Below are 21,959 nucleotides of genomic sequence, written 5' to 3' on the forward strand. Positions count from 1 at the left end.
GAAATTAAATAGACTAAACATCTCAGACCCTTACCGTGCCCCTGGGATACTTTTTAAAAACGCCAGAAGCTGTCGGAGTTGACCTGGCCAGGGAACGCCTTGGGATTTCCCCGGAGGAGCTGGCCCAAGTGGCTGGGGAGAGGGAAGTCTGGGTCTCTCGACTACTGCCCCCACAACCCGACTCCGGATAAGCGGATGAAAATGGATGGATGGACAAATAACATAGATTTACATGTAAGTAGTTTAAATAGAGTGATGTGCTGTTTGAATGTATAAACTGAACTCCAAGAGAAATCACTAGTCTGATTTTTTTCCGTGAATAAAATAAATATGTCAGGCAGGAGCGTCTCAGGATCTGTCTGAGATCTGTCTCGGTGAGACAGATAGTAGCAATCCAAAGTGCTTTTTATGTGTGATCTGACAACTGATCAATTGAAGCAGCCTGCTCGACCCGAGCATCTCTCTTTTTCTGTGATTTTACAGAAAAACAGGCAATCACAGTAAAAATGCCAGGGCTCATTCTACAGGACCAGGGCATTGCAGGAGAATGTATGAAGAAGACATTTATTATTTCTATACATGTTTCGGCTGTCAAACTTCCATAATGCCCCTTTAAATAGCAAGAGGGTAAAGGTCACAATTCGGTCAAATCTCTGTTTTACCGCGTGCGTCAGAAACCGATTCTCTGGCACAGCGCGTCATTTTTCGACGCTTAGGGTGTGAGAAGGCGTCGCTGCAGGTGATCTCCATGTCCAAAATGTGTGTAAGCCAGGCCCTTAGTCAACTTAAAGTTGCACACATTTTTCCGCTACGTTTTTTTTTTAAATCCCAAAGTTTGCATGGAAAGCTGCTTATGGAGTTTTCTGACCCCGTTTTGTGCGTAAGCAAGCTTGATAAATGAGGCCCCTGGTCCCTACCAGTTAACAGCAATATCTAAAACATTCTCCATTGTGGAATGTGAGATTATCAATAAATAAATAATACAAACACAGTTCTGGTCCTTCACAGTCAGTCCCTGTCTTGGTTATATGAACGTAAACCTGCTGGCTTTGGGGCTTCCAGTCCCTTTGACTGATAGCTGCTATCTATTCTCTGTTGTTCATATCAAAATATACAATTGAGAAACTGGATCTACACCCTCGTCCCGACTGGATGCAGTCAAACTTCCTCCAGCTAAACAAAGACAAGACTGAAGTTATTGTCTTTGGCAACAAGAAGGATAGAATGGATGTTATTGCTCAGCTAGACTCCAGGGGAATAAAGACAAATACCCAGGTTAGAAATCTTGGTGTTATCATTGACTCTGACTTGAGCTTCTCTGGACATATTAAGGCTATAACTAAATCAGCATTTTATCACCTTCATCAAACATCAAGAGTCAGAGGTCTCAAGTCCAGACCAGACTTAGAGAAACGTATTCATGCTTTTATTTCCAGTCAGCTGGACTATCGCAATGGTCTCCTAACTGGTCTTCCCAAAAAAGCTGTGAAGCAACTGCAGCTTGTTCAGAATGCTGCTGCTAGAGTCTTAACAAGAACTAAGAGAACATCACTCCTGTTCTTAGATCCCTACACTGGTTACCAGTAAACCACAGAATATACTTCAAAGTGCTCCTACTAGTTTATAAATCACTCAATGGCATGGGACCAAAATACATGTCAGATCTCATTCCTGTATAAACACCCAATAGGGCTCTGAAATCCCTTGGAAACAATCAGCTGGTAGAACGACGGGTCAGAACCAATCATGGTGGAGATGCTTTTAGTTACTATGCTGCTCACGTATGGAATCAGCTCCCCCATGACCTCAGATCTGCCCCGACCCTAGTGTTGTTTAAATCAAAACTAAAAACCCTCATGTACTCATCAGCATTTAAAAGCATCGTTTCTTATCATGCGTCATCTCCACCGTAATCTGCGCTGTAACTTTGTCTCCTTATTTAGCTCTAAACTGTAATTCTATCTGTGTGTATTTTAGTTTGTGTATTTATGTTGTTTTCATATCATGTCCTGATAATTGTAAAGCACATTGAATCGCCTCTGTGTTTGAAATGTGCTCTAGACATAAAGCTGCCTTGCCTTGTTTGTTAGTGCAGCCAACTGTGAAGCATGCTATTATTATTTTACAGTCTAATCAACAAACGTAAAGCTATAAGGCCTCACGCCGGCTTGTTTTAGACCAGCTTCGTGGTTTTAAGGCACAAAAACATTCATTTGTTGGCTGTTGTTCCTAAACATCACCCATGAGGGATGGGTGAGTCGGCTGCAGTCTGTTTATGACCAACAGGAAGTTTATCAGTCTTGTTAGGAGTTGAGTTGCTCTGAAGAGGAGCCTCGGAGCTTTTGTCCTCACATGTCATTTAAAGCTTTGACGTATGGCTCTAAAGATAAATTGGATTTGTTCCAGTTTTCCCATTTCTATTCCAGTTGTGCTTTACTCCATGTCATCCTGTTTTAAACCTTCCTCTTTCCCAGAGACCCCAATAAATGTCATAACCCTTCTGGGTCCCTTTTCTGTTTAAAACAGCTTTATTGCCCTCGCCTGGATGGATGAGAGTAAACCAATGCCACAGAGCTACGGTGTGTAAATCTGTGCTCAGCAGCAGGAGCCTCATGTATCTTCAACATCCTGTCCCACTTAGAAGTGGAAAAATGATCCTTTGTGAGGGACTGAGAGTGAAGGTTGAGAGAAAACAAGTCCCTATAAGGGGGGAGACTAAAGGAGCGCTGGAATGTTGAAATAAACTCTCCTTCTGGCAAGGCCTGATGGGTAATAAATCAATGTGTATTTTTAATGCTTGGACTTCAGTCCCAGTGCCTTGTCTCTGGCAAACTCTGGATATTTTAAGGTTCTGATAACTTAGTTGGATCAGAACGAGGAAGCTGGTCTCTGCAGCCAAACACAGAGGAACGGAGCTGAAACTAGACAGAACCAAAACCTTGTGTGTGTTCTGTTCTTGGTTTTTAAACTCAAGTCGGCCTCACATGAAGCTGTAACCACATCTCTATCCCGCTAAAATAAACCTGCTTTCATTCTCGCTCCAGAATTCCTTCTCCGGTGTTTTTCACATGGAATACGAGGAGCTGGGTGAAGTCCTAGAGCCCCCCAAAAGGTAAGAGAGTCCCGCTCAGCTCAGGTCTGTTATTAATTCTCCAGCTGTTTCCACTGGCTATTACTGCTGATGCTTCCTTCATCTTACAAACGACCCTCCTCCATCCCCCTCAGAGGCCATTAGATGATGTTGGTTTAATGGCCATCTTCACAAGGATTCATTATCGTCACACAGAGACGGAGGAGAGCCAAGTTGGGAATGTAATGAGACACTAATCATGCCTTTTCACTCATTTTAAATTGAGTCAGAAATTACAAACGCAGCAACAGCAGCGCAGCCTCGTTCCCAACGTCTGCTGAGCGGCTCTTATGGGCTCGACACACGGGAGGCGACTTCGCCTCTCCTCCATTCATTTTCAATGAGACGTGCGCGACAAAGCGATAATCGCGGGTCTCCCTCCTACCAAGCGAAACACGAAAAACGTGCGTGTGAAATTTTGCGCTCGTGCACGTGTCGTGCACAGGCGACCCAGCGACGCGATCCCAGAAAGTTGAAACATTTTCAACTTTTCATCGCTGTCGCTCGGACGAGGACCAATCAACGGAGGTTTCATTCACTGACCAATGAGCGGACAGGATGCTCCGTACACCTCCGAGCAAACATGGAGGAGAAGTTGATTATTATTATGTTTTATAGTAAAATCAGAAGTAAGATTTCACATAACTCTAGCAGCACCTTGTGAAACATCATATCTACCGCTTTATTAACTCTGAACCGCTTAAATAACCTTAATTCCCTCCAACCTGACACAGCCAAACAAAACAACAGAAGTTTCAATTTTGCCATGGAATAGAACGCGTAGACGGCTTTGCCGCTGGCCGCTGCCGCGGGTCGCCTCCCGTGTGTCAGGTAATAAAAGCGACAGCGACGAATTTCGCTGATCGCGGTCGTTTGTCACCTCCCGTGTGTCGAGCCCCTTACATGCTGTGTGTGTGTGTGTGTGTGTGGGGAGGGGGGGGGGGGGGGGTGTTGATAGGGATGAGCGAGTACACCACTATCTGTATCTGTATCTGTTCAACCATCTAAATTATCTGTATCTGTACTCGGAGTGGGCGTGGCCTAACCCAGAAGTGGGTGTGGTTTCCATCAATACGTTATTTTAAGTCTGATCAGAAGTTGCTATGTGTATTGTTTATTTATAAACTATTTACAGAGCAGCCTCAGAGTTGAGATGAAATGTTTTTGATCACAATAGGAAAGAAACTATTACACAACAAGTTTTTCAATAAAATCAGAACATTAATATTTAAGTGCATGAATTAAGAGAGAGAGAAGAAAAGATCTTTTCTATAGCGCCTCAAGATAAAAATCACGAGGCGCTTCACAAAAACAAAACATGTAAAATAGAAAAAAGAATTTAGAAAATGATTAAAATATATTTAAAATGAGCAAAAAATACACAATTGTGATTAAAAAATGTAAAGAAAGAGAGAGAGTGAATAGGAAAGAGGGAGTGGATCCTGAGGAAGAGGAGAGAGAGAGAAGGGAAAAAAAAACCCGACCGGAGCGGAGGCAGTGACTGACGCAGCACGAGCCGTTTTCAGCTCTGTCTTGTCAAAGGCACCACGTACGTTACGACAAAAGTAACTTTAAAGTAACTTTAAAAAGAAGCAAACTGAAGAAAACATAGGGAGTACTGAAGAAACGTGAACAGTGAAGCAAGCACAGAGAGATCCATTACTGTGTGTGTGTGTGTGTGTGTGTGTGTGTGTGTGTGTGTGTGTGTGTGTGTGTGTGTGTGTGTGTGTGTGTGTGTGTGTGTGTGTGTGTGTGTGTGTGTGCGTGGATGGACTGGACGCGGACTGAGCTGTGAGCTCCCGGCTGCAGAGCTTTGTGTGTAGGGAGGGGCGGGCGCTCTATTTGACTGACCAATCACAGAGCGGGAAGACAGTCAGTTACCCAATGAGGATTTCCCTTCAGCACGATTACAGATATTTACGAGTTTTACTCATTTCATGCTCGTACTCGTCAAAAATGCTTTATCCGTACCGGATACTCTTCTGAAAAGAGTATCCGGCTCATCCCTAGTTGTTGAGATCCTCCTCTACCTGCCAGATCCTCAGATGTTCAGGTTTTCAGCTGGAAGCTCTTCTTCCTATCCCTCAAGGCCATCTTTGGACTAAGTCACAACTTGCTCATCATCCAACCAGAGGCCATTTACCCACACACCAGATGTTTTATAAAAGCTGTTTTAAACAGCAGTCGTTGTGAGAGCTCTTTATAGATCTTCGATCCAATCAGATTTATTTATAAAGTGCTTTTTAAACAAAAGTCAGACTCAAAGTGCTTTACAGAATTAAAATGACCCAAAATTCCCAGTTTAAAAGCATTAACAGTCCCGTAACACTGGAAGGACGCCTCGCCGTGAGTGTGTGTCCTGACTTCAGGATGAGCAGGAGACACCTGCCAGAGGAGCGCAGAGGCTGTGAGGGCTCATATGGTAAAAGCAGTTCTGAGAGGTAAGAATGCCCAAGACTATTAGGACACTCAAAAAAACATTAGAAGAACCTTAAAGTCAATCCTGAAACGTACGGGGAGGCGGTGCAGCGATTCTGAAACCGCTGTTGGTAAACAGAAGTTCCACACAAGCAGGATTTATAAACACCAGCTTTAAAAAGTCCAACGTGTTCATAAACGTTGTTTTGAACTGTGTTTGTGACTGGATACGGAGTCTGGAGGCAGCTCTGTGTGGTGTTCCGACCTCCTGACTGGTGCCGGCCCAAGCCTCGACTCGGGCACCTGACACAAGCTGCACAGTGCTTCACATTTATTATTAATCAATTAATCCGTCTGCAAAGCAGACCGGGAAGGGCTGGGTTGTGTAATAAAACATCTGAGATTGTGTTCTTTTCCTGTTTTAATTGATGCATCAAGCAACAATATACCGAGCTGGTTGGAGCTGCCCGTGAGCGTGAGGAGGTACCTTTGACCGTGTCGCCTAGCAGTTGAAGGTTTTGTCAGTGCAGAGGGGGCAACGCTTGTCCTGTTCAACCAGATAAGATGTTGATGAAAACCTTACACATCAGGGTCGGTGCCTTATTTAAATGTTTTAATTTCAACCCCAGGGTGTTATTGTGGTAAATAACTAAAGTGTATTTCTGCAGTTAAAATTTTTCTAAAATATTTATTTTCATGCAGAAAATCAGAGAAAACAAAGTGATCAAATATGGACGTTGGCCCTGTTCTGGTAAAAGAAATCCCAAAATAAAACACACGAGCAAGTTAAATAAACAATATTTTTGAACAATACAGGTAAGTATAAGACACTTTAGAATAATCTAGCTCATTTTGAACATTGCATCACTGTTCAATAATACAGAATATATCACAACTATTAAATAATCTAGTATATTTTTTTATAAAAACTGATTATTGTGGAATATTTTTGAAAGGATGTTTTTCAATAGATACAATTTCTGATCAAATTTAGATTTTTAGAATATTTTAGAATATTTTACATTTGATGATCTGCCTCAATGTCATCTTCCTCCTGTTCATCATCATCATCATCACTGATTGTGAGATTGGTGGCAAAATAATTGTTCCCAGAGAAATCTTAGTTTAAAACTGTAAAATGTATTCAATATTAATTATAACTGTTATTATTACTGTTACCATGAATATTAAGATTATGTCTAAAAAACAACAGATTTTACCTAAAAATCTTCATAGCGTCTTTAACTTGTTCAGGGCGTACGTTCAAATATGCTAGATCTGATTTTCATGCTAAGACACACATGTATCCTTCTTTAGCACAACTAGCCAACCTTCATAAACCTAGCATTGTTGGTTTTAGAGACCGAGCAGTTTTCTGGCTCTGCAGACACATCAGTATTTGGTGAGCTATACTCCGCACTGATTGGTGGAATGGCGCCATGGCGCTAACCGTCACTAGCTTAATCTCTGATGATTGTTTGGGTGAAAATCCTGTAATTCTAAGAGTTCGTGAAAAGACACACCGACGTCATTTATGATGCGAGTGGAAGTGTCTAAATATAGACGCTGGCCCTGTAAAGGGTTAAAGGTTTGAAGCTAATTTGAGAATGCTTACAGAGTCAGGATCCTCTGGAGGTTTCTTCCTGTTAAAAGGGAGTTTTCCTCTCCACTGTCACTGCATGCTTGCTTAGTATGAGGGTTGCTGTAAAGACTCTGACACTAGTCAGTGACTCGGTGCAACCTGCTGGGTTCCTTATGTAGGAACATTTTTTCTGATTGCCTTAATGAAATGACCTGTACTGTACTGATTACTGTGTGAAGGTCCATGAGACGACTCTGGTCCCGATTTGGCGCTTAAGAAATAAACAGAATTGAATTGAATTGATGAAAACCTTACAGATAGATCTAAAGGAAATTTAAAATGTTCTCAGTGGGACATTATGTTGGATTGTGGATCTAAATGGTCTGTAAATCACTTAGCACCTTCTAGGGTTCTAAACCCCCCAAGGCTCTTTATAACACACTGGTCATTAGTGCTGCAACAAATGATTTTTAGATCATCGATGAATCGGATGGGGTCTCGACTCGATCGGATTAAATGGAAAATGTAAAAACTGTCAGGGAGACATTTATTCTCACCTTTCTTTACTTTAACAACAGAATATGATTAGAAAACAGTTCAAAAGCGTGTAAAACGTGCCATCACCTAAATATCCATACTTAGGCTATGACCAGTCATCCTCCCTGTCTGTTTTTAAGAGTCAGTTGAAGACTCACCTTTATTCAGTGGCGTTCCCTCAGCAGGTGAGTTAGTTATAGCGTTTAGATATTTCTGGTTAAATTCGTAAATGATTACCCGGATTATTGTATTTTTACCTAATAATTTAGTTTTTATCAACATCTCTTGATTTTATCTCGTTTTTATTTATGGCTGTGTGTGTTTTATGGCTGGCCATCGATTGGGTCTGTAGTGTTTTAATTTCTGTGTAGGTGAACAGCACTTTGGTTGGCCTGTGGTGGAAGGAAAGTGCTTTATAAATAAGGGCTGATGATGAAGAAGATGAAGATGATGATGATGATTTCTACTGCTGAAAATGTAATGGCGACAAATTATTATGTACGGGTTAGCAATAATCTAGTTTAAATTATGTTCACAGATAGACGTGTTGGTGAATTACATGCTACAGTGGCTTGCCATACTCCTGCTGCGGCTGAGCAGAGCAGACTTGAAGCAGCTGTTCTGCTCCACAGCGCTTCAGACAGCGAAGAATAAACAGGATGATGGGCCTTTCCTCATGCTTGTAGAGTTGAGATGTTCTTAGTTTCAGGACCATCGTGTCTTTTGAACACATTCTCACACCCAAAGCGTCGAAAATATGACGTGTGTGACCAAGCCTCAATATATGACGATTCAGGATACCCCAGCGGGCCAGGAGAGGACGCACTGTCCCAGAGCGTCGGTGTCTGACGCCCGCGGTGAGACGGACATTAGACCGACTTGTGAACTACTTGACCTTCCCCTCACCCCCATTCTAACCTTAACTCAGCTGAGTTACTGAGTTAAGGTTAGGATGGGGGTGAGGGGAAGGTAAAATCGGGGAATAGTGTCCATGTGACCGCGGGTGTCAAATCGCCATCCTACGTGTCCCTGATCGTCCTCTCCTGACGCGCTGGGGCATCCCGAATCGTCATTTATTGAGGCTTGGTCACACGCGTCATATTTTGACGCTTTGGGACTGAGAATGTGTTGGTCTTTTTGGAACCCCACCTGATTGTGAGGCTGCTACCCGCTAGCATAAGCCATCTGCCCAAACTTTTGATGCCAAACTTTGGACAGTTTCTGCCTTTGTGCACCTAGATGAGCTCATTGTGCCTCAGTAAAAGGCATCTTCCTTACACAAAAACGAGCAACATTCCTTGGTCCAATAAAGTTCTGAGGAAAAGTCACTCGAAGAGATGTTGCATGAGTGCTACGTCTACAAATAGTTTACCGCGTCGCTCACGCATTTCTTCATCGATTTTTATTGATTTTATTGATTAGTTGTTGCAGCCCTACCAATGTAAACACATTATCATCCTGGTGCTGATGAGCTACACGGTAGCCACAGCTGCGCCGGGGAGCACTGACAGAAGCGATGCTGCTGAACACAGGCACCAGCTCTGACCACTACCAGCAGGCAAGGTGGTTGAGTGTCTTGCCCAAGGACACAACGGCTTCAGCAGATGGGGCTCAAACCTGCAGCCTTCTGGTTGCGGGCCAGGCACTCGGCCACTGTTGCCCTGTCACGTATGGAAGATTGTAATAATTTAATTGGAGGGCTTTAACTGGACCCTTGTGGATGTAAAAGACCTGTCTCTATTCTGTCTACAGGAGGCTTTGAACAGTGACTTGTTTTTCATGTCTGATGACTAGAACACCTCAATGAGAGCAGGAGTGCAGCATCATGTAAAGAGCTTTCCAAGTCATCGACTGAATAATCTTGTATTCTTTAATACTGCATAAAAATACATGATTTTTAATAACGTACCACCCTGGCTGTTGGTCTCTGTGACTCGAACTAATGAAGTCAGTTCTTAGCTCTGGCCCAGTAAGGAGTCGAAGTCTTGTTACAAAACCGCTCATTTACAACCAGACAGAGTAGGTTAACCCCCAAATTCCACTACCTCCGCTGCGCTCCGCTCCGACACGAACGCCGGAGCAAAATCGGTCCCGTTGTAGTCAATCAGAGCAATTCCACTACTGCGGCCGTGCTCCGGCAGTGCGGCGCCGTGCGCCGCCCTCTGTTCCGGCGTCCGGCAAAAATAGAATCGATCCTATTTTTGCCGGACACCGGAGCACCTCCGCAGTAAATGGACAGAAATCACAACCACCCAACAGGAAAGGAGCAAGCACAACTTCCGTTTTTCACAATAAATCGATAAACAAAAAGTGTTTTTTGTTTCATATGCACAGATTTAACAACTTTTAACAACTATCAATGGCGGCTGAAGTTTAAATGCACAAAAATAAGCCATAAATACAGTTTCTACTATCAAAGTAGTCACACTTTGTTGATCCAAACACTGCTGATCTCTCAACACAAATGATGGGCAGATTAAACAGTTCATGCCGATGCTTCTCCCACACAACGGGTGTTTGGATCTAACTTCCGCGTTTATTGCTCGGACTGTATCGCAAGATCTCGAAAATCCCGCGCATGCCTGTTTGCGCGCCTCAGGTCTCCGCACCGGAGCGGAGCCGTTGTAGAGCGGGTACCAGTAAAAATTGAGTTCGGAAGTGAGCGGCTGCGGAAGGCGGGGGCGGACCGGAGCGGAGGTAGTGGAATTTGGGGGTAACAATAGAGGTCACATTGTTGTGCGTGTAACTTCATTATCCATGACTTTGTTCTTTTTTACACTGCTTAGTAAAAACATAGTTTTTTACCCTCCATGTTTTGGCTAATGACTAGTCCAAAACCCCATCAACACAATAGCTACCAGGATCAGACGAGACCAAACATGAAGGACGAACCTCACAGCAGACAGCATAGCACGGTAGAACTGGTAGTGAACTCCGCTCAACATTGGTGATCTTCTTAGTCCCTACACCCCCAGCAGGTCCCTGAGGTCCAGTGATCAAAGCCTACTGGTTGTGCAGCACCAGGCTAAAGGTCAAAGGTGACAGATCATCTGCTGCTGTGGCCCCCAGACTCTGGACCTCTCTCCCCCTGAGCCTGAGATCAGTGGACTCAGTGGTCTCCTTTAAAAAGCAGCTGAAGACTCACTTGTTCAGGCTGCTTTTGTATGACCTTCTTCACCTCTCTCTCTTTATTCTGCTCTCCCCACCTATTCCACCTTCCTCAGGATCCACTGATTTCCCTCTTTCCTGTTCACTCTCTCTCTTTCTTAACGTTTTTTAATCACAATTGTCTCTTTTTGCTCATCTTAAATATATTTTTAAACATTTTCTAAATGCTTTTTTTATTTTTACATTTTTTGTTTTTGTGAAGCGCCTCGTGATTTTTATCTTGAGAGGCGCTATAGAAATGATATTTTCTTCTTCTTCTTCTTCTTCTTCTTCTTCTTCTTCATCATTTATAACGGAGCCATAAACTAACAACTAGAAGGCTTTGCCGCGGGAAACCCGCCATCAGCCACCCTTTCTGAGTTCTTCATGGAAGACCTGAAACAGAAAGCCATAGCCACTGCCCCCCCCCCCCCCCCCACACACACACACACAAGACAAACGGAGACGATAACAAAACACCTGAACTGCATCAACGTCACCAGTAACATAAAGTTTACATATGAAGAAGAAAAAGACAACAGCATAACGTTCATGCACATGAGAATAACCAGGCAGGCAGACAGAACCCTAAAAATAACACATACAGGAAACCAACACACCAATACTTATTATGGACGTTCCACGGTACATAAATGACCGTTATCAGAACATTATACCACAGAGCAATTACAATAACAGAAGAACAAGAGCGCTAACTGGAGGACCAACGCATACAACACGCTTTCAAAACCCGTGGATACCCAACATGGGCAATAAGAAAAGGAAATCTACAAACACCCATAGAAAAGAAAAGAGAATCAGAACCACAGAGAGACTAGAACCAGTAATAACCCTTTCATATATCAAAGACATGGCAGAAAAAATAATTACAGTGATGAAAAAACATGATGTCAACACACCAAGAAATCATACATGACAGTCAGAAAAACATCAGTAGGCCCAAAGGACAAGATATCAGCAGATAAATGATGTTTATGTGTTTAGCAGACACTTTTGTCCAAAGCAACTTATAAGTGATAATCGGCGTGTTGCCCTTGAGGCTAACAACAACAATTACAACAACAACTTGACATCAATCATGGAGAGGAGGGAACAAAGGAGTGGACGGTAGAGAGGGGGGGGCGGGTGCAGGGAGGGTGCTAGTTTAGAAGATGCTCTGAAGAGCAGGGTCCTCAGGAGTTTCTTGAAAATTGAAAAGGAAGCCGCAGTTCTGGTAGTGCTTGGAAGGTCATTCCACATTTGTGGAACGATGCATGAGAAGAGTCTGGATGGTCCTGAGCGTGGTGTAGGCACTGCTGGCCGACGATCCTGTGATGACCGGAGCGGCCGGGCCGAGACGTAAGCCTTTGCAAGAGGATTCAGGTAGATGGGAGCCGTACCGTCTCGGACTTTGTATGCTAGTGTTAGCCATTTGAATTTGATGCGTGCTGCTAGCGGTAGCCAGTGGAGCTCAATGAACAGAGGGGTGTCGTGTGTCCACAAATGATGTGGAGTCAAATAGAAATACCATGAAAACATAACAGATGCGGAGAAGAAGCCCAACGCCAGCACAACACGTGGACAACAGAACATCATGCATGGTGGCGCAGTGGTTAGCACTGTTGCCTCGCAGCACGAAGGTTGCAGGTTCGAAACTCGGCTGCGGCCTTTCTACGTGGAGTTGCGTGTTCTCCCCGTGCATGCGTGGGTTTCCTCCGGGTGCTCCGGTTTCCCCCACAGATCACAACATTGCCCTATAGGTTATGAATTGTAAGTCGCTTTGGATAAAAGCGTCTGCTAAATAAATAAAAACATCAAACATCAAAGGGAGTGCAAGAGGAAAACAAGTCGCTTGGCAAAAACGGCGTCTTTGTGCGGTTCTAAAACTCAATCCAGACAAGAGACCGGCAGAAAAGGTCTCCTCCCTCCGTCTGGAGACAAAGCAAAGCAGGAAGAAACACGTCCACGTTTCAGCATGAGCGACAGAACACGGTTAACCTTCACCTGCAGCCTTTCCTTCCTGTTGCGAACGCCTGCAAAGGGACAGCATTGTTCCTTCATTGTGAAAGAAGTACTACATTGGTACTAGTTTACTGTAGTGTACCGAGCATGTTTGTTTTATTATGTAATAATTCAAATGTGATTACTCAACCGCCGCTCAGTTCCTTACAACCATGTTTATTAAACACCTCACTGCTGTTTTAGAAAAATAAAAACACACACACGCTAAAACTAAATCGTATTAAAGAAGAAAAGCAGTATGAAGGGAAGCTCAGACTGGGTGGCGCGTCAGTGAAGTAAACGAGTTAATGATTTACAGGCTCAGGATGAGAGGAGAGACATCGGACTGAGCTTCAGCAGCAGTCAGGAGGAGCAAATCAGCTCTAATCTGATTTAAGACGCAGCGAGATTGAAATCCCTCCTCCAGCTGGAACCCTCTGGTTTCCTGGGTGGCCTGAACTTCACAGATTCCACACAGCATCTCAGATTTAATCTAAATCTCAGTTCAGCTAACAGCTAAGTGTGTGTGTGTGGTTATTGGATGTGTTTTTGTATCAGCAAATACAGAATGAAAGCTCTGCTGTGTGATTTGGACGTTACTTGGGTGGGACAGCTGAGGGTGGTCCTTCTGCACAAGATCCTGATTATTTTGAGTTTAGCACGTTCCATTAGTGCGTGTAAAAATGGTTTCCCCATCAGTTATTTCTCATCCCAGCTCCTGGTGCAATCTACTGTCATCTCCCGCCTCCATTACTGCAACGCCCTTCTAACTGGTCTTCTAGCCTGTACGGTGAGACCTCTTCAAATGGTCCAGAACGCAGCGGCGCGTCTGGTCTTCAATCAGCCAAAAAGAGCACACGTCACCCCCTCTGTTCATTGAGCTCCACTGGCTACCGCTAGCAGCACGCATCAAATTCAAACTCCTAACACTAGCATACAAAGTCCGAGACGGTACGGCTCCCATCTACCTGAATCCTGTGGCTAACGGTGGCACAGGAGTTAAGCGCTCGCCCCGTAATCGGAAGGTTGCAGGTTCTAGCCCCGCTCAGTCTGTCGCTGTCGTTGTGTCCTTGGGCAAGACACTTAACCCACTTTGCCTGCTGGTGGTGGTCGGATGGACCGGTGGTGCCAGTGCTCGGCAGGCTCGCCTCTGTCATTGCGCCCCAGGGCAGCTGTGGCTACGATGTAGCTCATCCCCACCAGTGTGTGAATGTGTGTGTGAATGACTGATTGTGTTGTAAAGCGCCTTGGGGGGTTCCATGACTCTAGAAGGCGCTATATCAAATACAGGCCATTTACCATTTATCCTCCTGCAAAGGCTTACGTCTCGGCCCGGCCGCTCCGGTCATCACAGGATCGTCGGCTAGCAGTGCCTACACCACGCTCAGGACAATCCAGACTCTTCTCATGCATCGTTCCACAAATGTGGAATGACCTTCCAAGCACTACCAGAACAGGGGCTTCCTTTTCAATTTTCAAGAAACTCCTGAAGACCCTGCTCTTCAGAGAGCATCTTCTAAACTAGCACCCTCCCTGCACCCGTCCCCCCTCTCTACCGTCCACTCCTTTGTTCCCTCCTCTCCATGACTGATGTCAATGTTGTTGTTGTTATTGTTGTTGTTAGCCTCAAGGGCAACACGCCGATTATCACTTGTAAGTCGCTTTGGACAAAAGCGTCTGCTAAATACAAAAACATAAAGGATAAAACTCTATTTTTAATTTATGACATTTATGAAACTTTTAATTTTCACAGATTTTTCCTAAATGTCTCAAAATAACTTGTCAGTTTTATTGTTGAGATCATAAAAAATGGTAAAAAGAATGAACCCACTGGAGTGTGTGTTTCTCTGAGGGTAAATCCAACAAAACATTCCCAGTTCATAAAAGCTGGAAATGAGATCACACAATTGTGATAAATCTCAACACACGTTAGCCTGGAGCAGGAGCGTGAGCCGCCGAGGAGCATTCTGGGACAGAAAAGTCACCCTGGGTGAAAATGTGCCTGAACCTGGCCCTGAAGTGAGAGATTTCTAAATACAGCTTTAAACGTTTCCATTTAGATGAGAATAATGCAGGAAAACCCAAAACCTGATAACTGTACACGCCACCCAAACGACTATCTCTGTTACGAGGGAAACACTGAATAAAACACTCCAGCCACTTGGCTAGATACTCCTGTTCGATGCTTCCTGCAGTCACGTGTCAGGATTCATTCATCTAACCATCTGCTGAGGTTCTAATTGGGCATCAGGATGGAGATTACTTGAGATTTAAGGGTATTTGAATGTAATTGCTGGCACCAGATGTGCTGGTCTGAGTATTTCTGGGATTTGAACTCACAACCATGTCTAGGGTTGTTGCAGATAGAAAGGCAACAGTAGCTCCAGCTGAGGTCTGCAGAACAGCATCTCTGAAGCTCTGGTCAGCGAGTCTGTGCTGTATTTGAATAATTTTACTTGATTTCTTAGAAACAACACAAATATTAGAGCGTTTTCTCCGTCTGCACAATTTAGAAAGACTGTGAAGGTTTTACGTCTGGCTGGTGTAGTTTGTGTCTTTTCAGCTCTGACTGATACTCCAAAACAAGTAGGAGTCCTACAACTCCCCAAGGCACTTTACAACTAAGGGTTAGAATTAGGGATGAGCTGAAAACTCGTTTCAGACGAGTATCCGGTACGGATAAAGCATTTTTGACGAGTACGAGCATGAAACGAGTAAAACTCGTAAATATCTGTAATCGTGCTTAAGGAAAATCCTCATTGGGTAACTGACTGTCTTCACGCTCTGTGATTGGCCAGTCACATAGAGCGCCCGCCCCTCCCTACACACAAAACTCTGCAGCCGGGAGCTCACAGCTCAGTCCGCGTCCGGTCCATCCATTCTATTTTACATGTTTGTTTTTGTGAAGCGCCCCATGATTTTTATCTTGAGAGGCGATATAGAAAAGATCTTTTCTTCTCTCTCTCTCTCTCTCTCTCTCTCTCTCTCTTAATTCATGCACTTAAATATTAATGTTCTGATTTTAATGAAAGACTTGTTCTGTAATAGTTCCTTTACTATTGTGATCAAAAACATTTAATCTCAACTCTGAGGCTGCTCTGTAAATAGTTTTCAGATAAACAATACACATAGCAACTTCTGATCAGACTTAAAATATTGATGTAAACCACACCCACTTCTGGTTATGTCGCGAGCGTGTCCTATTTATCGGTTCCTTTAAAACCTGGTTCCGTTAGAACTTAAGACTGCGCTGCTTTCTCGGGGTTCGTGGGGCGTCGGTGAGTTTTATTGTATTAGACCCTGGTTTGGACCCCCTAATTAGAACTAGTTTCCTATTTTAAGGAGGGATTATATACCGTACTATTTCTTTTGTGATAGCACACTTTCTTTTTTAATTTCTCCCATTATCTAGTGGTTTTAGATACTAGGGCAAAGTTCAGCGGGTGGCCATCTGTCGCTGACAATTCTTTGGGTTATATTAGGATTAATTTGCTCCTCTGTCAGCTTTTGTGGGCGGTGGTAACTAGAAAATGATTCTTGTTAGTTGATCAGGCTAACATATATTTATCAATTAATCTAATTAATCCAACCTTACCCACGCTGGCGGAGACTTTTTCACACTTGCAAACAGAGCCTATTTTAACCTACTAATGTTTTGGCTTATCATCCTTAAGACTTCTCGTTACTCACGGGAGAGGAGAAGACTAGCTTCTTTACTTAAGGTTTCTTTTTCTTAATCTGTCACAAACCGTAAAGCAAATCCTGATAATTCAGGAACCTGTAATTAATGTGCTTACCTCTCCTTATTGTTCAGGTCAGGGCCCCCACTCGAACCTTTAAAGAGGACCTTTAAGAATCAGGAATGTGGATTCTTTTTCAAAAAGTTTATTACAAAATTAAAAAATACAAAAAATGGGTAGATATAAGACTGATCACTAACCCCAAGGAGAAATTAGTCCTAATAATTAACTTAGAATAATGAGTTGGCTTACACCAACTCTAAATCTTCTTCAGCTTCAGACTAATACCCTCTAACACACGCTCACTCTCTCTTCCCCTCTCTGCTCTCCTCTTTTTATACTCCATTTGAGACAGCCTAGACAAGGTTAAAAGTTCTAGTTACACATAAATCATTTATCCCATGACAGTAAGGTCATGGGATCATCTACCAGATACACATTTTTTAGTTCAACACATTCTTCAGGACGGCTTTTCAGCTGAACACAGGCCATTAGGTGTCTTTTCCCGAAGTCCATCATTCCTCATGAAGGCTTTCCGTCTCCTGATAGGCTCTCTTCAGTCTGTCTCCTGCAGCTCCTCCTCTTTTGCTGATGGTTGGGTCAGACACCTCTTGACCTTCTGCCCAATTTCGCTCCAAGAAGCAAGTTCTGATCCCTTATCTCTGCGACCCTTCCGGGACCCTCGCTTCTCGCCACAGTTTCTGACCCGCAGGAACTTGCAACAGTTAAACTACACCCACTTCCGGGTTAGGCCACGCCCACTCCGAGTACAGATACAGATAGTGGTGTACTCGCTCATCCCTAGTCAGAATATACTTCCTTTTTTACAAAATGGCTGCCTCGCAAAACTTGCACTGATTTGAATCATCGTTTGTCCGTTTCCCCAAAATTAAAGCAACTCGTTCAAACGCTGCAACCAGTATGTGGACTAGACAAAACGAGTGAGACACATGTCCCACGGTGTCTCCGTTTCTGGGTTGCAGGTCTTTTTTACAACACTGCTGGTGTCATTTCTTCAGCCGTCATCCCAAAACTAACTAGTTACTGTTCTCTTCTGTTGACACTGTTACGTACCAAGTGGTCAATTATTCACCACCAAATTGACCAGAAAACAACGTTTCAGTAGCAGACACGAAACAACATGTGTGTAGCCTCCAAATCCAGAAAGTTCTGCTCAGTTCTTGTACAAGAAGACAAAACATTCTTATTCAAGGCCTCATGCGGACTCCTGCATTTTCACTCTGAGGAAAAGTCACCCGGTATTATAAATAACTTTACAGATTCTAAGTTAAAATAACCATTTGTGTTGAATGAGCATGATGTTTAAATCAAATGTTGTAAATCAATGATGGCTTTAAAATGAATATTGTTGCTCCAATGATCCAGTTCAGATCTTACCTACACCGGATCAGTATGTGTTTGATTTAACAAGATAATCAATATCTACACTCATACACATTATAATAAGATACTTATTAATGCTAATATTTGATTCACATAAATCAAATCAAAGATAGTTTATTAATCCCAGAGGGAAATTAGAGTTTCAGTACACACAATTCAGAGATCAGACATACATGGCAAGACACATGACAAGAATTGGTGACTGTGGTCATTCGCAACCCTGAGTCGCACTACCTTAATAGAGATAAGAGGGTTACATGAGGATTGGTTCAGGTGGAGGGGAAAAAAGGCACTTCAGAGTTACCCTCCACCAGGAGGGCAGCTTTGCTCTGCAAAAAAACACCTCAAACAGATATGCAACAGACTTCAGACAACACAAGTGTCCACTAGGTGGGGTGGTGGGTTGGGACTATCCCCACTTCAGTTCCTGCAGCCACGATAAGCAGCGCATGTCACCTCAGTGTGGATGGGGGAGGAGCATCGAGGGTTGGAGGGTTGCAGTGACCCTGGAACGTTTCAGCGGCCTTCCCGCAGTCCCGCCCAGGCTGGGATAGGAGACAGAGTTGAGTTGCCATAGCAACGGCACATTCCACATATCTTCTGAGGGGGGAGTTTTCGTTGGAGCCTTGCAGGCTCAAGGACGCCAGATTCCGATTAGAATTTGTTTTGGGGCCAGACAGAGATAATTTCCTCTCTGTCTTACAGTTTGTTGGTCCTCAACCTCTCAAAATCCCAATAATGGACATTAATCTATCCCAATCCATGCTGATTCGTCCACTCTCTCCTTGATGGCATCCATCTTTTGTGCCAATGAATGAATCTAAGTCCCAAGCTTCTCGACAATTATAAGTGATTTAAAACATTCTCATTCATAAAGTCTTAAAAACCTTTGTATCTGAAGAAGGCGTGTCTTCTGAGGAATGTTTGGTAAAGCCCTCAAACTTGTCAAATTCTGATTTGCCAAAATGTAAAAGCAATGGGTTCAATAAAACAGGAACTACTTCCCGATTAATTCCATTTCTAGCCAACTCCCGATTCGGCCAAATTGAGGAACAAGCATTTTTGAAACCATCTCCTTTGACCTCCAGTCAAAGCCTCCCTGCAGTGCTGCGAGTGATATCAGACAAACGGCTCTTATAAGAGCCAAACAAACAGACTCAGAGATCTCAGACTAGACGGGTCCTATCGGAGCTATCTACGGGTTCCTGATACCGAGAGGTCCACTCCACCGGCAGTGTCCATCATGACCTCTTGACCCCCTGGATCACACGATAATCTCCACACAAGGGTGTGTAGACTCGGCACGGATTGCGTCGGATGGTTTTATGAACAAATGACTAAACAGACAGCCAATTCACTTTTACAAGCCAGACTTCACAGATTCTCTCAGACACAAAGAACGGTTTAGCTAAAACATCTAGCTTCCATCACACCACCTCGCATCACATTACATCACCCAAACCCACCTTGTCATGTATAAATTATTAGTTTAGAAAAAAGTATTAAATTAATTTTATAAACTATTTACTGACTCTGTCTGGATTAATACGAAGTGTGTTTATGGTCCCTGTTAGGGATGAGTACCTTTGACATTTGAATCGATCCGGTACTAATTCCCGGTACCTACGAATCGATACCGGTACTTAACGGTACCAATTTTCGATACTTTTGAGTGTTTATTATTTTAATTCTCTTTTATAATTAAATACATATTCTTCTCAATTTATAACCATATTTGATAAATATCACGATAAATAACATACAACTGTTTGTATTTTAACATCGTCCTTGTAGTTTTATAAGCTGATAATTAAACTGAAGCAAACATCTTTACTGTGAACTAAATTTACTGTGTATCTTCATTCCTTTTGCCGTCTTTTTTCATTCGATTTTTCTTACTGGGAAGTTAGAATTTCCGAGGAGAAAGCGAACACACCATTAGCTGATATTAACGGTGGCAATGGAAGCTAATTTATCAAGCTAACGTTATCTTAAACAGTTTATTTAGCTGCTGGAGCAGATTAAAACGATGATGCCTCACACCTAGATCGTTGTCGCTGGTTTCATCTTCACCCAATCACCCGTCGCATTTAGTAAAGTGAAGCCAAACTTTAGAGCGCGTTCATGTTCTTCTAGTCGGGAATTCAGAGTTCCGAGGAGAAAGCGAACGCACCATTAGCGAAACGGAAGCTAAGCGTTAGCGTGCGTGCTTTCTACCCATGCTGCTCTGTTTACAGTTCGCTCGCAGGGACCGACGTAACGCTCTTGCGCATGCGCAGCTGTCTTGGCAAGTTCTCGTTATGAAGGACAGGTACCGAAACGAGGCACCGTTTGAAATTACGTGAATCGGTGCTCGGCCGGTACTATGGAATTCGGTCGGTACCTTAAAAAGTACCGAATTCGGTACCCATCCCTAGTCCCTGTCTGAACAAGCAAAAGTAATTAGAATCTTCTGATTAAACATCCAAATCAATCAAACTTTATTTCAGACAAGGGATATGTCCATAACAAGAATAAAAAAATAAAAAATAAATAAAAAAAATAAAATACAAACACATTCTAATTACAAACCGCATAGGCAGTTGCTCCAATGTTTAAAAAGGACTGAGGAGTACCTCGTGTCACTGTAAGATAAAGATGACAGAGCTCTAACAACCGCGTTAGCTGACAAACTCAGTCGGCAGAAGAATTTGTACATGAAGAGCCTCAGAAGCGCATGAAAAGTTGGGATGTTACTCATAACAAACATGTGACTTGCCGAAGTCCATCTAGGGAGCTTCATGAGGATTCTAAAAGCATCCTGATAAGCCACTTGAAGCTTCTTCATTACTACCTTACTATAGTTGCACCACAAGTGGGCTGTATAGAGAGGAGTACAAAAGGAACGAAAGAGGGACACTTTTACAGGATCTGAGCACATGCCAAAGTTACGTGCCAGAGTGTTAGCCTGCATGTACAGCTTACCACATTGCCTCTTAATGTCCTCGTCATCACAGAGGTCACTTCTTAAAATGTGCCCCAAATATTTTACTTTGCTTACCACTTCCAGGACCTGATTTGTTAAGTTAAAAGATGGAAAATTAAGCTTCAGGTCCTCTTTAGTAGCAGCAATCATAACCACACTCTTTTTAGGGTTAAACAGGATGTCAAATTGCTCACCATACTTAGCACATGCCCTGAGCAGCTGCTGCAGGCCTGCGCTGTAGGGAGACATGAGGACTAGGTCATCTGCATATATTAAATGATTTACCAGTCGGTCACCCACCAAGCATCCAGTCTTACTAGCATTCAGAGTAACAGACAACTCGTCAAGGTACAGGTTAAAAAGGACAGGTGACAGAATCCCGCCTTGTCTGACTCCATTTGATACGGAGAAAGGTTCAGACACTTCTGTCCCCCACTTTACCTGCATTAGTTGATGAGAGTACCAGAAGTGCAAAATCCTAACTAGGTAAGAAGGGACCCCTCTGTTTTGTAGCTTGATGAATAATTTCTGATGATTGACTCTGTCAAAGGCCTTAGAGGCATCTAAAAAACACATAAAAACAGAAGTATTATGCCTCATGTATTTGCTTACAGTTTCTTTTAAAGCATAGATACACAAGTCAGTACTAAGTTTACCTTTAAAACCAAACTGATTCTCTGTCGTAGTTATAAAATTTTGCAGTCTTTCCAGCAAAATATGCTCAAACACCTTGGACAACACACTAGCCATAGCAATAGGCCTGTAGTTATCAATACAGGAGATTTTTCCAGTTTTCTCTTTGACTATAGGGACTAAGAGAACAGATAACATATGGTCAGGCAAGATTCCATGCTTCAAAAAGCCGGTAAAGCACAATGAAAGTAACACCTGAGCTCTACAGCTAGCATACTTCATGTGCTCTGCTGATAGTTGATCCGGGCCGCAAGCTTTGTTTAAAGACATTTTCTCTATAGCGAGACGGACTTCATCAGCTCTGACAATCATACCATGATTGTAGTTAATGTTGCCAAGATT

General features: G+C 43.2%; 1 protein-coding gene across 4 annotated transcripts in view; it reads left to right on the forward strand.

The window, feature by feature from the left end:
* pde5ab (phosphodiesterase 5A, cGMP-specific, b) overlaps nt 1-21,959 on the forward strand; it is a 158,918-nt gene that overhangs the window by 94,654 nt on the left and 42,305 nt on the right. For all 4 annotated transcript variants that reach the window (XM_070549687.1, XM_054734092.2, XM_054734093.2 and 1 more), the window contains exon 8: nt 3,045-3,112. In XM_070549687.1, coding sequence (XP_070405788.1) covers nt 3,045-3,112 — 68 coding nt within the window. The remainder of the gene's footprint in view (nt 1-3,044; nt 3,113-21,959) is intronic.

Source organism: Nothobranchius furzeri, chromosome 3 (assembly GCF_043380555.1).
Source record: "Nothobranchius furzeri strain GRZ-AD chromosome 3, NfurGRZ-RIMD1, whole genome shotgun sequence".
Classification (NCBI taxonomy): Eukaryota; Metazoa; Chordata; class Actinopteri; order Cyprinodontiformes; family Nothobranchiidae; genus Nothobranchius; species Nothobranchius furzeri.